Raw genomic sequence first — 12175 nt, 5'->3', positions numbered from 1 at the left:
TTCGGTCTGCGGCCCAGAGTTCCTCCTCCCTGGCTAAGCTCACCGCCAGGAGCCAGTTTTCCTTTCCTAGAGTGGCGAATGGAACACATATGGACAGTTTGCTGGGACGTCCCGGCTGCTCCGGGCTCTGTGCTCACACAGCGGCCCGCTCCGTGCTGCCCTGTCCCAGAGGAGCTCCGTCGCTCACTTCACCTCCTCGCTCGTCGGCACGGCGTCTCTGAGTTCAGAGGGAGCTGCTCCTCGTCCTGCAGACCGTCCCGGGACAGATCTGCTGTCCTCCAGCTGCCACGGCACCAACACTGCCAACAGTGTCTCTGAGACCGGATCAGACTGGTTCAGACTGGAGGGAACCCCCCCCCCCCAGCACACACACACACACACACACACACACTCTCTCTCTTTGGGCCTTCAGATTTCTTGTCAGGACGTCCTGATGAAGACGATGTAGATGAATCGTGCTGCTCATCCCGTGCTCTCCAAACCTCTCACTGTTCAAAACCAGAACCTGGACCTGGACCTGCAACTGGACCTGGACCTGGAGCTGAATGTGGACTTGGACCTGGACCTGGACCTGGACCTGAATCTGGACTTGGACCTGGACCTGGACCTGGAAGTGGACCTGGACCTGCAACTGGACCTGGACCTGGAGCTGAATCTGGACTTGGACCTGGACCTGGACCTGGAAGTGGACCTGGACCTGCAACTGGACCTGGACCTGGAGCTGAATCTGGACTTGGACCCGGACCTGGACGTGGACCTGGACGTGGACCTGGACGTGGACCTGGACCTGGACCTGGACCTGCAGCCAAATGTGGACTTGGACCTGGACCTGGACCTGGACCTGGACCTGGACCTGCAGCCAAATGTGGACCTGGACCTGGACCTGGACCTGAATCTGGACCTGGAGCTGGTCCTGGACTTGGATTTGGACTGGTTTGAAATTGATCAAACTGGATTGGACCAATTTGAAAAGGATTACACTGCACTGGACTGGACTGGACTGGAACAGACCAGACTGGTTTGGATCAGACTGGTATGGACTGGATTAAACTGGTTGACCTGGTTTAAAATTGATCAGACTTGAATGGACTGGCTCACACAGAACTGGTTTGAACTGGACTGGACTGGCTCAGACTGGACCTGAGTTGATCGACTCATACTGGACTGAACTGGATCGGACCAGATCGGATGGGACTGGGTCAGACCGGACCGGACTGGACCGGACCGGACCGGGTCAGGAGGTTTACTTCTGGGTGAAGAGCGCTCCCAGTGTGATCCCAGCGGCTCCCAGTGCTGCCAGTCCCACCAGAGTCCTGAGGGACCAGGAGCGCCCTGCCGGCCCCGCCTGCCCGTACAGGTCCACAAAGGCATCCTGGGAAAAAAACACAGGGCATTACTGCTGTGTGTGTGTGTGTGTGTGTGTGTGTGTGCATGCATCTCTCCATTGTAGACCAACATGCAGCATTATGAAATACACACACACTCCGATCACAGTGTGTGTTTTAGAGAGTGTATGTGTGTGTGTGTGTGTGTGTGTGTATTGTGTTAGCTCAGGGTGTATGAGTGTTGGTCTATAAGTGTGTGTGTGTGTGTGTGTGTGTGAGAGTGTGTGTGTGTGTGAGTGAGAGAGAGAGATCAGTAGAGCATAAACAAGGAAATGTTGGGTTCTTTCCCCGCACTGTTTGTGGTATCTTTGTGTGTGTGTGTGTGTGTGTGTGTGTGTGTGTGTGTGTGTGTGTGCTGATGTGGAACAGTAATATGATAAGTAGGGGAGAACCCGGTCTAAAACAGAACAGTCATAGTTCCTCCTAACAAACTGTCTCTCTCTCTCTCTCTCTTTGACTGTACACACACACACACACACACACACACACACACACAAACACACACACACACACAGGCACACACACACACACACACACACACACACACACACACACACACACACTGCTCCTCAGGTGATTCCCTCTCAACAGCCAGTCCCTTAAAGGAGAACTGCAACGTTTTGGGTGAAATCCCCCTTTATCAGATGTGTCTGACTTTAAACTCTTCCTCCTCCTCTTCCTCCTCCTCCTCTTCCTCCTCTTCCTCTTGCTCCTCCTCCTCCTCCTCCTCCTCCTCCTCCTCCTCCTCCTCCTCTGGCGCCACCCTCAGGCCAGCCCCTGGACTCTCACCCTGCTCCTCTCTGGGTGGACAGACAGATCGCTGAGTGGGGAGTGAACCCGGCCAGCTTTACTGACTTCCTGTTCTTTCCTCTAGCGCCACCCTCAGGCCAGGAGGCACACACTCCGCCCCCATCCCCGCCACCTCCTCCCCCGTCCCCCCAGCATGTACCAGGCCAGCGGGGGCAGCACTGGAGGAGACGTGGGCCGACACGCACAAACATCTGAAGGAGTAACTCACAAACGTCAGGAACCTCGCGCTGCGCTGCCCTCTAGTGGCCACACCCACTCAGTGATGTCACAGCAGGTGTTCACAGCAGGTGTGGATGGGAATGGGAACCCTCCCCAGGACAGGTGAGTGGCGAGTCAGACTCTGCGGGACGGAGCTCACCTGGCGGGACTCGACACTTTTACTTTTTAAAAGCTGAAGGAGTGTGTCGTCTGATCAGGTTCCTCTTTATCACAGCAGCTCCAAACCAGAACCCACAACCTCGCTCGACCACTCTCTCTCTCTGCAGGAAGCTCCACACACACACACACACACACACACACACACACACGCACACACACACACAGGTTTCCTGACGTGTTTTTATGTGGGGGCCCCTGGAGCTGCCAGCCTCTGTGTGTGTGTGTGTGTGTGTGTGTGTGTGTGTGTGTGTGTGTGTGTGTGCGTGTGTGTGTGTGTTTCCAGGGGAAACAGGAAGACAGACTGATGAAACAATAGAAACAGTAAAACAATATGAAAGCAGTCAGACTGTAAAGGGCAGTTCCGCTGTTTTTCTGTTCGTGTTGATGAGCCGGTGTGTGTGTGTGTGTGTGTGTGTGTGTGTGTGTGTGTGCAGACTGCAGGGTGGAAAGTCTAGGGTTTTTTCTAATTCATGGATTTGCTCATGAATTTTCTTCAGTTTCACAGAGTTAAACACACACACACACACACTTTTCCCTGCCCTCTGGCGTTCTTCATGTGTTTGAAATGACTGTCTGAGCTGTCAATCAAAACTCATCTGCATGGTAAAGACATCAGCACACACACACACACACACACACACACACATACACTCAGAGTGAAGGTGAGTGTGTGTGTGTGTGTGTGTGTGTGTGTGTGAAGGTGAGTGTGTGTGAGAAAAAGAGTCGTGACCTTCAGGAACTTTTCCTCTTTATTTTTCTTTCTTTCTTTTTTTATTGGCACACACACACACACACACACATGCACGTACGCACACACACACACAAAGTATGAATAATAAGAAGAAATTGATAACAGTAATATCAACAACAACAACAACAACAACAACAATAATAATAATAATAATAATAATAATAATAACAATGATAGCCCAATAATAAGTCTTTCAGAAAATTAACAAAAACATTACTAAGAGAAATGTATTTATAATTATTATGAATAAATATTCATATCAAAGGGTTAAGTGTGATATTTAAACACTGTCTTACACAAAAAGTTTCCTAAAATGGTTTTGCACATATTTGGGGTGTATTTGATGTTTGAAATCATACAGCACAACAAATATTTAAGAATTAAATGAGAATTAAATAAATTTACAAGAAAATGACTGAGACATTAGCTAGAAAGGGAAAGAATTATTAGAAATTTATAAAAACAGGGAGAGATGTCCACAAAACTGTACCAATATATTTAAAATTATGTTATGTTATTTTTTTGGTATTTTATGTTATGTTATATTGTGTTATGTTATGTTATATTATGTTATGTTATGTAATGCTATATTTTGTTATGTTATTTTACATTATGTTATGTTATATTTTGTTATATTATGCAATGTTAAATTATATTTTGTTATGTTATGATATATTATGTTATGTTATGTTTTGTTATGTTATATTTTGTTATGTTATGTTATATTATATTTTGTTATGTTATATTATGTTATGTTATGATTTGTTATGTTATATTATGTTATATTATGTTATGTTATGTTTGTTTTGTTTTGTTTTGTTTTGTTTTGTTATGTTATGTTTCGTTATGTTATGTTATGTTATGTTATGTTATGTTATGTTTTGTTATGTTATGTTATGTCATGATATGTTATATTATTTTTTTGTTATGTTGTTATTTTTTGGTTATGTTATATTATGTTACATTATGTTATGTTATATTATGTTGTGTTATGTTGTGTTATGTTATATTATGTTATGTTAAATTTTATTATATTTTGTTGTGTTGTATTATGTTATATTATATTTTGTTATGTTAGGTTATGTTATGTTATGTTATATTATGTTATGTTTTGTTATGTTATATTATGTTATTTTATTATGTTGTGTTATGTTATGCTATGTTATGTTATATTTCTTATGTTAAATTTTATTATATTTTGTTGTGTTATATTATGTTATGTTATATCATATTTTGTTATGTTATGTCATATTTTGTTTTGTTATGTTATGTTATATTATATTTTGTTATGTTATGTTATTTTATGTTATATTATGTTATGTTTGGCTCATTTTCAGGTCATTTCCTTGTTGTTTTTTTTTTGTTTGTTTTTTGTTTTCATTTTAGTTTTCTTTCTATTTATTTATTCATTCACTCATAGGTGTATTTATTTGTCACTGATTTTCAGGTCATGTTCTTGTGATTTTGTTTCAGGAGATTTTCCTGTGGAGTTGCTCATGTTTTTGAAATCCTCTCAGCTTTCACAGGACTCAAAACAACAAGACTTGAGGTGAACAGTTCCCAGATTTCTGCCGGTCCCTGAACACGTCGGTTTTGTGGCGTTCGGCCCTCCTGTCCCGCCCTGAGCGTGATGTCACAGGAAGATGGCCACTGTGACGCATGTGACCTTTAAATACATTTAACTGCAGTTACTGTATTAAAATGAAAAATTTAGATAGAGATATTTTAAAGATAATAACACAATTTTCTTGTAATTTTAATTTTTTTTCTAATTTTCTGATATTTAAATGTTTTTTTTATGTTTTCAAGTGTAAGTTCATCTTGAATGTGTGTGAGGCAACAACAGTGTGTGTGTGTGTGTGTGGTGTGAGTGGCACACACACACACACACACACACTGTGACTGTGATTCATCACGACTCCTTGGGGAATGCTAGCTTCTGCATAATGATTTGTCTATATTCACTTCACACACACACGCACACGCACACGCACACACACACACACACACACACACACACACACACACACACACTGGGGTCTCCTTGGAGATTCCTGTGTCCTTCATTAATCTAACCTTTTGATTGAAGCTCATACTGCTGTGTGTATGTGTGTGTGTGTGTGTGTGTGTGTGTGTGTATGTGTGTGTGTGTGTGTGTGTGTGTGTGTGTGTGTGTGTGTGTGCTCCTGGATTGTTTGATTCATTCTTCAGTCCGTGTAACAAATGGTGAACATGGGAGCGGCTTCATACTTCCATCATAATGTTCTAACACTCACACACTCTGAGTCAATCATAAACCCAAGATTATTTACAGATTAATGACTGGATTAACTCGACACACAGAGCTGAGCTGCAGCTCAAATTAATCTGCAGGTTCCAGCTTTCACATGTTTATATGTTTATAAACATAACCCTAACCCCTGCCCCCCCCCCCCCCCCCCCCCCCACCACCCCCCCCACCCCATTTGCTCTTAAAGCTTCTTTGACTTTCCTCCGAGCTTCACTTCAGCAGAGAGACAAACCACTCTGTGTGCTCTAGTTCTGTCCCTCACTTCCTCTCTGTCTCACTCTCTCCCTGTCTGTCTCTCTCTCTCTGTCTCACTCTCTCCCTGTCTGTCTGTCTCTCTCTCTGTCTCACTCTCTTTCTCTCTCTCTCTCTTTGTCTCTCTCTTTGTCTCTCTCTTTCTCTTATTGGAAAAGCGGCAGCTTGCTCACTTCTGAGAAAGCAGCCTCTCTCACCACAGCCTGTATTCTGAGACTTACACACACACACACACACACACACACACACACACACAGCCTCGCTCTGCCTCTTGACTCACACGGGGAATTGAACACACAAACCTGGCAGTGTGAGTTAACACTAGCATCACTGTGTGTGTGTGTGTGTGTGTGTGTGTGTGTGTGTGTGTGTGTGTGTGTGTGTGTGTGTGTGTGTTGATTTCCCACACAAGGTTATTGCTCTATTGTCTGTCTGGTTTGTGTTATTTGTGTTTCAGAGTTCTAGAGAAATAGTGTCTCTTTCTCACACACACACACCCACACACCCACACAGACACACACACACCCACACACACACACACAGACACACACACACACACACACACACACACACACCCAGAGGTCTCAGCTGATCTCTGTATGAGGCGGAAATGACACTGATTACCTGGAAAGAGATTTCTAGGTAATACCACACACACACACACACACACACACATACACACACACAGAGAGACGAGTAAAAATAGAAAGTAAAAGTGTGTTTGATCTGGGAGAGGTGGAAATTTCCTTTGTGTGTTCGTCACACTTCACTCTGCGACTCGTCGCTTCGAAACCCCAAAGTGCTCTGGGCCAGATGATCAACTTCAATACGACATACATGCATACATTGCATACATGATTTTTAAATTACATTATAATGAAAGCTCCATCTCAGTGACTGTGACCAACTGATCCAGTTTCTAGAATCTCTCCACATTTTCCTCATCAGCAAACCATTTATCAAATCATGTGGAGGAACTACAGATTTCACAGCACAGAGTCAACATTCAGAAACCACACAGCTGATGATCGGCTGTGGAAAGCAAAACGTTTCCCCGCTTTGGGACTATTTTCCCTGGCGGAGGAGGAGGAGGAGGAGGAGGAGGAGGAGGAGGAGGGAGCGTTTCAGTTTGAAAAAGTCCTGAAAACACAACAGTGCTGCTGGTTTTAGGAAAACTCATGTGGCTGTGATCCGATCGCACAAAACACCCACGAGGTGTTCCAGACTCATCTCAAAAACTCCAGACGTGGTTTCAGGCTTTATTCCAGAACCTGACTCCAGAGGGTCCTGCAGGGTTCAGGCCCACCTGAAGAACTCCACTCTGGGCAGTGCTGTGAGGTTCAGTCTATCTTGGAGAACTCTATTCTGAAGGGTTCCCCGGGGTGTGGGCAGTCCCAGTGGGTTCAGGCTTGCTTGGAGAACCCAGCTCTAGATTCTACTCCGGAGAATCCAGAAGGGTTTGGACCCACTTGGAGAACCCTACTCTGGAGGTTCCTGTGGGGTTCAGGCTCACCTTGAGAACTCTGCCCCAGGCAGTCCCAGTGGGTACGACCTTGCTTAAGGAACTCTACCCTGGAGGGTCCTGCAGGGTTCGGGCTTGCTTGGAGAACTCCGCTCGGGACAGTCCCATCAGTTCCGGGTTCGCTTGGAGAACTCTTCTCCAGAGGGTCCTGGAGGGTTCGGGCTCACTTGGAAACTTTGGGCCTGCTTGGGGAACTCTACTCTAGATGGTCCCATGGGGTTTGGGCTTGGTTTGAGAACCCTGATCCAGAGAGCCCGTTGGGTTCCGGCTTGTTCGGAGAGATCTGCTCTGGACGGTCCCCTCGAGTTCGGCCTTGCTTGAAGATCTGTACTGCGGACACTCCTGGAGGGTTCGGTCCTGCTTGCAGAAACTCCACTCCAGAGGGTCCAAGGGCTGAGGGCCTCAAACATTTAAACAGGAGAGTGAGGGGCGGACGGCGCCTCCTGCAGGTGATGTGCTGTGAGCTCAGGGAAGTCAGCGAGAGAAAAAATCAAATGCATTTTTAAGGAAAGGAAGAATTTAGTACGCAGGCGAGATGACGGGGGATCCACCTCTGATCACATGCGACCACCTGGAGACCAGCATCTTTCCCAGCAGCACCTCGACCCTCACATCCTAAACCTGTTATGTAACTGATTACTGAGCAGCTGTCTTTGAAACCCAGTGGTCACCCAGTGAGACCAGTGAGACCAGTGAGACCAGTGAGACCAGTCAGACCAGTGAGACCAGTCAGACCAGTCAGACCAGTCAGACCAGTCAGACCAGTCAGACCAGTCAGACCAGTGAGACCAGTGAGACCAGTGGATGGCAGCACCTCCGGCTGGACGTGGAGGCAGGAACAGGTTCCGATGATGTCTCGGGGACTTCAGAGGGTTTTTTCCACCTCGGTAAGAACCACACAGACTCTGAGCACAGAGCCGAGGGAGGCAGGAACCCAACAGCTTGAACCCAAATTCATGAAGGATTTCTGATTTATTTTGTTAATATCATTATTATTATTATTATTGTTGTTGTTGTTGTTGTTACTTATCAAAAGGTGAAAAGGAGGAACTTTTATATTTTTATATTTTATTTTTTTTTTTTTTACTTTTGTCTCGCAAATGTTCAGATAATTTCTTCCTAATATCCTTATCACTGTTTTGTAAAGAAATCAAATGAATTTGTTTGGCTTTTTTTTTTTTTTTTCATAAATATGAGGAAAAGGTGGGGAAAAAAACAACAACAGGATTTAAAAAACTTTTTCAGTTTCAAGAAGGAGCAAAGTCCTCAACAAGCAGAGCTCATGTCAGAGGCTCTGTTAGCATTATTATTGTTATTATTATTATTATTATTATGTTATGATAGTTATAATACAATTATTAAATAAAAAATTATATTATAGTTATTACAACAACAACAACAACAACAATATCGACATGTGGTTCTTTTTTAAAAACATCCCGAGGACGACACACTGATCCCCGATCAGCTGATCAGAAACAACAATTATTCCACCGACACAACTCGACTCTCTCTTTTATCTTTCTTCTCTATCTGTCTCTCTCTCTCTCTCCCACACACACACACACACACACACACACACATACACACACTGTCTTTCTGCAGAGTTTTAGGGAGTTTCTGTACTTTGCATGTCATTTGCATTCACACCCAAATACACACACACTCTCTCTCCCCTCTGTCTCTGTCTCTCTCTCTCTCTCTCTCTCTCTCTCTCACACACACACACACACACACACACACACACACACACACAGAGACACACACACACACACACACACACTAACCCTTTTTAAAACAGGATGCGTGATCGTCCCTCATGAACTCGCCTGCTGTGTGTCAGAGAGGAGACACAACAGTCCACTTTAAAATCACTTTACATTGTCTTTTCTCTCCAAACTGCTCAGTAAACATGCAGAGACATCAGGTGTGTGTGTGTGTGTGTGTGTGTGTGTGTGTGTGTGTGTGTGTGTGTCCTGTCACGACCCGGAGAGGCAGACACAGAAACACCAGCTGAAGGTGAGAGGAGTGTCGGCCTATGTTTAGCTCAGCGCTCACACAGAGAAACAGATGGTACCGAGCTAACACACACACACACACACACACACACACACACACACACAGCAGGCCTGCACCACACTGATCACGTCGCTCTGAGCTGAGTGTGTGTGTGTGTGTGTGTGTGTGTGTGTGTGTGTGTGTGACTAACAGAGTTCAACTGGTTTGACTGTCCAAGTTGATTTTGTTTTCTCCGCTTCAGTTTCTCGTGTCTCTCATTAGTTTCTATTGGCGTCGTTTTCCTCTGCAAAACATTAGCATACTGACACACACACACACACACACACACACACACTCACACACACTCACACACACTCACACACACACACACTCACACACACACACACAGACGCTTCATTTTTGTGTTGAATCAGCGTTATGCTGATTTCTCCCCCAACTTCACACCGACACCACGAGCTGAGTTCAATTACTGTGTGTGTGTGTGTGTGTGTGTGTGTGTGTGTGTGTGAGTGTGTGTGTGTGTGTGTGTGTGTGTGTGTGTGTGTGTGAGTGTGTGTGTGTGTGTGTGTGTGTGTGTGTGTAAACGAGAGAGGGAGAAAACATGCCAGTGGAAGCAGGTGAGAGAGACAGGTGGATGTACAGAATACAACTGAAAGAAAAATGAAAAGGCAGAAAGAGAGAAGAGAAAAGCTGAGGAGGAGAAGAAAGAGAAGAAAGGAAAGAAAAGACGAATAAAAACAAAGTGAGGGAGAGATGAACGAGTGAGGGAGAGATGAACGAGTGAGGGAGTGGAAGCAGAAGAAGAGAAAGGTCTTTCCTTCCTACCCATCCTCCGTTGTTTTCTATCCATCCTCTGAGGGGCGGAGCCTCCAGACTTTCCACCATCCAGCTGGCGATGTCATCAACATGCCCCGCCCACCGCCGCCTCGCCGCCTCCACACACAGAGCCCCGCCCAGCTCCAGCAGCACCACCACCCGCCCCCAGTTCACCCCGTCCCCCAGCAGCTCGTCCCGCACCGCGTCCAGGCTGGGACGCAGCGCCCCGGGACGCCCCGCCCCGGGACGCCCCGCCTCGGGACGCCCCGCCTCCGGACGCCCCGCCTCCGGACGCCCCGCCTCCGGACGCCCCGCCTCCGGACGCCCCGCCCCGGGACGCCCCGCCTCAGGATGCCCCTCCCCGCTGTCCCAGCACAGCAGCAGTGCACACATCTGGGCGTTGAAGTCGCCATGGTAACGTTGCTCCAGCTCGTCACCCGCCTGCTGCAGGACGTCCTGCAGACGTGCCACGTGGGGAGCAGCTCGGGGGGGCTGGCAGGGCGAGGGAGGCGGAGCTAAGAGCAGGAAACAGGAAGAAGAAAAATAAAACACAGACCAGAGTACCAGCAGGTGAGTGTGTGTGTGTGTGTGTGTGTGTCTGTGTGTGTGTGTGTGTGTGTGTGTGTGTGTGTGTGTGCGCGAGTGTGTGTATGTGTGTGTGTGTGTGTGACAGCAGCAGCACAGAGCATCATTCGGCCAGACAGCATGGACGTTTTGGACCAGCTGATTGGACGGTTTTCTCTCCTCTGATTGGACGTTATGAGTGGTAGCCCCGCCCCCCCACAGGTCTGCGCCCCCTAGTGGCTCAGAGGCTGTCAGCATCTGTTCCTTTCCCCTGTCTGTCTGAACCACAGCGACCTCAGCCAGCGTCCAATCAGAGGAGAGATAACAGTCCACTCAGGTGTGTGGGACACGCCCGTTGCCATGACGACACAGTCAGTTTCATTACCTGGCGGGGCCTCCTCTTCCTCTCCCTCAGGTGACGGAGTGGCTCCTCTTCGTGACGTCCTCACGCCTTCGCCGCTCAGAGGAGATGATGATGATGATGATGATGATGATGATGATGCTGCAGGTGGGCTTCGCGGCGGCAGGTGCAGCGGCCAGGCCACGCCCTTCTTCAGCAGCTTGTGGCGGAGGTAGTTTTCCACGATGTGGCGACTGTCGTAGGCGGCGGCGCGGTCGGCCATCGCCGCCTGCTGGCCGGGAGGAGGCGCCGGCGCTCACACGTCACCCATCGACACGCCGGGGAGGGTCAGGGCTCCTGATTGGCTCGATTTTTGTGCCAATCAAAAAATGTCATGAGGACAAACAGTCCGCTGCTGCCGTCACCAATCACAAACTCTGATTGATTATTGGTCCAAGTGATCGATCCAAGTCCTTCAAACTGTAACGTGAAACTTTGCCAAAGGCCAGACAGGAAGAGAGGAAACCCTCATCTGCACAACATCAGCATGATCATTATGATTGGTCAGAATCATTTATTTGATGATTCCCTTTGCAAAATAAATGAAGGGAACATTTACATAATCAATCACAGCAGCCATCATCAATAAGTCCACAGCCATGATCAGCTGATCACCGCACGGCACGGAGCCTGAGAGCGGGACGCGTCATGCTGGAGCGCACGCGCCACTTCAGAGGACAAATTAAAAAAAAAAAAAAAATGAACAAATGAATAAACAAATAAAAATTAAAAATGTAAAAATTAAATTAAAAAAGGGGAGTCCTTGTCCAGAGCGGCGGGCGACACCAAAGAAGAAGAAAAACGCCAATCAGAGGAAGACAGAGTTTAAATCCTCCTGCGCTGCTCCCTCTGCTCTGCTCTGCCCTGCCGCGTTCCCCTGCTCTGCCCTCCACACACACACACACACACACACACACACACACACACACACACACACACACACACACACACTGCAGATTATTATTACTCCGCTGCAGCTCCGGGATTC

At 47.0% G+C, this 12175-nt stretch overlaps 1 protein-coding gene across 1 annotated transcript; it reads right to left on the bottom strand.

Annotated features, from left to right (window-relative positions):
• Window positions 1-919: 919 nt before the first annotated feature.
• Window positions 920-11795, bottom strand: LOC115378749 (apoptosis regulator Bcl-2-like). The gene is made up of 4 exons (XM_030079222.1): window positions 11173-11795; window positions 10598-10738; window positions 10233-10459; window positions 920-1372 (listed from the first exon to the last, which is right to left on the bottom strand). Exons 1-4 carry the CDS (start codon window positions 11408-11410, stop codon window positions 1244-1246), a joined length of 735 nt encoding a protein of 244 aa, XP_029935082.1. The 5' UTR covers window positions 11411-11795; the 3' UTR covers window positions 920-1243.
• Between the last annotated feature and the right edge of the window lie 380 nt (window positions 11796-12175).

The sequence above is a fragment of the Myripristis murdjan genome, chromosome 20 (genome assembly GCF_902150065.1).
Source record: "Myripristis murdjan chromosome 20, fMyrMur1.1, whole genome shotgun sequence".
Taxonomy (NCBI): domain Eukaryota; kingdom Metazoa; phylum Chordata; class Actinopteri; order Holocentriformes; family Holocentridae; genus Myripristis; species Myripristis murdjan.
Note: the sequence above shows the minus strand (reverse complement) of the source record. Positions and strands in the feature narration are given on the sequence as shown.

Coding starts and splice junctions, on each gene's coding strand:
- LOC115378749 (XM_030079222.1), bottom strand. CDS start 11,410: ATGGCCGACCGCGCCGCCGCCTACGACAGTCGCCACATCGTGGAAAAC. Junction 10,739..11,172: donor GGAAGAGGAGGCCCCGCCAG/GTAATGAAACTG, acceptor TCCTGCTCTTAG/CTCCGCCTCCCTCGCCCTGC. Junction 10,460..10,597: donor GATGTGTGCACTGCTGCTGT/GCTGGGACAGCG, acceptor GTCCCGGGGCGG/GGCGTCCCGGGGCGCTGCGT.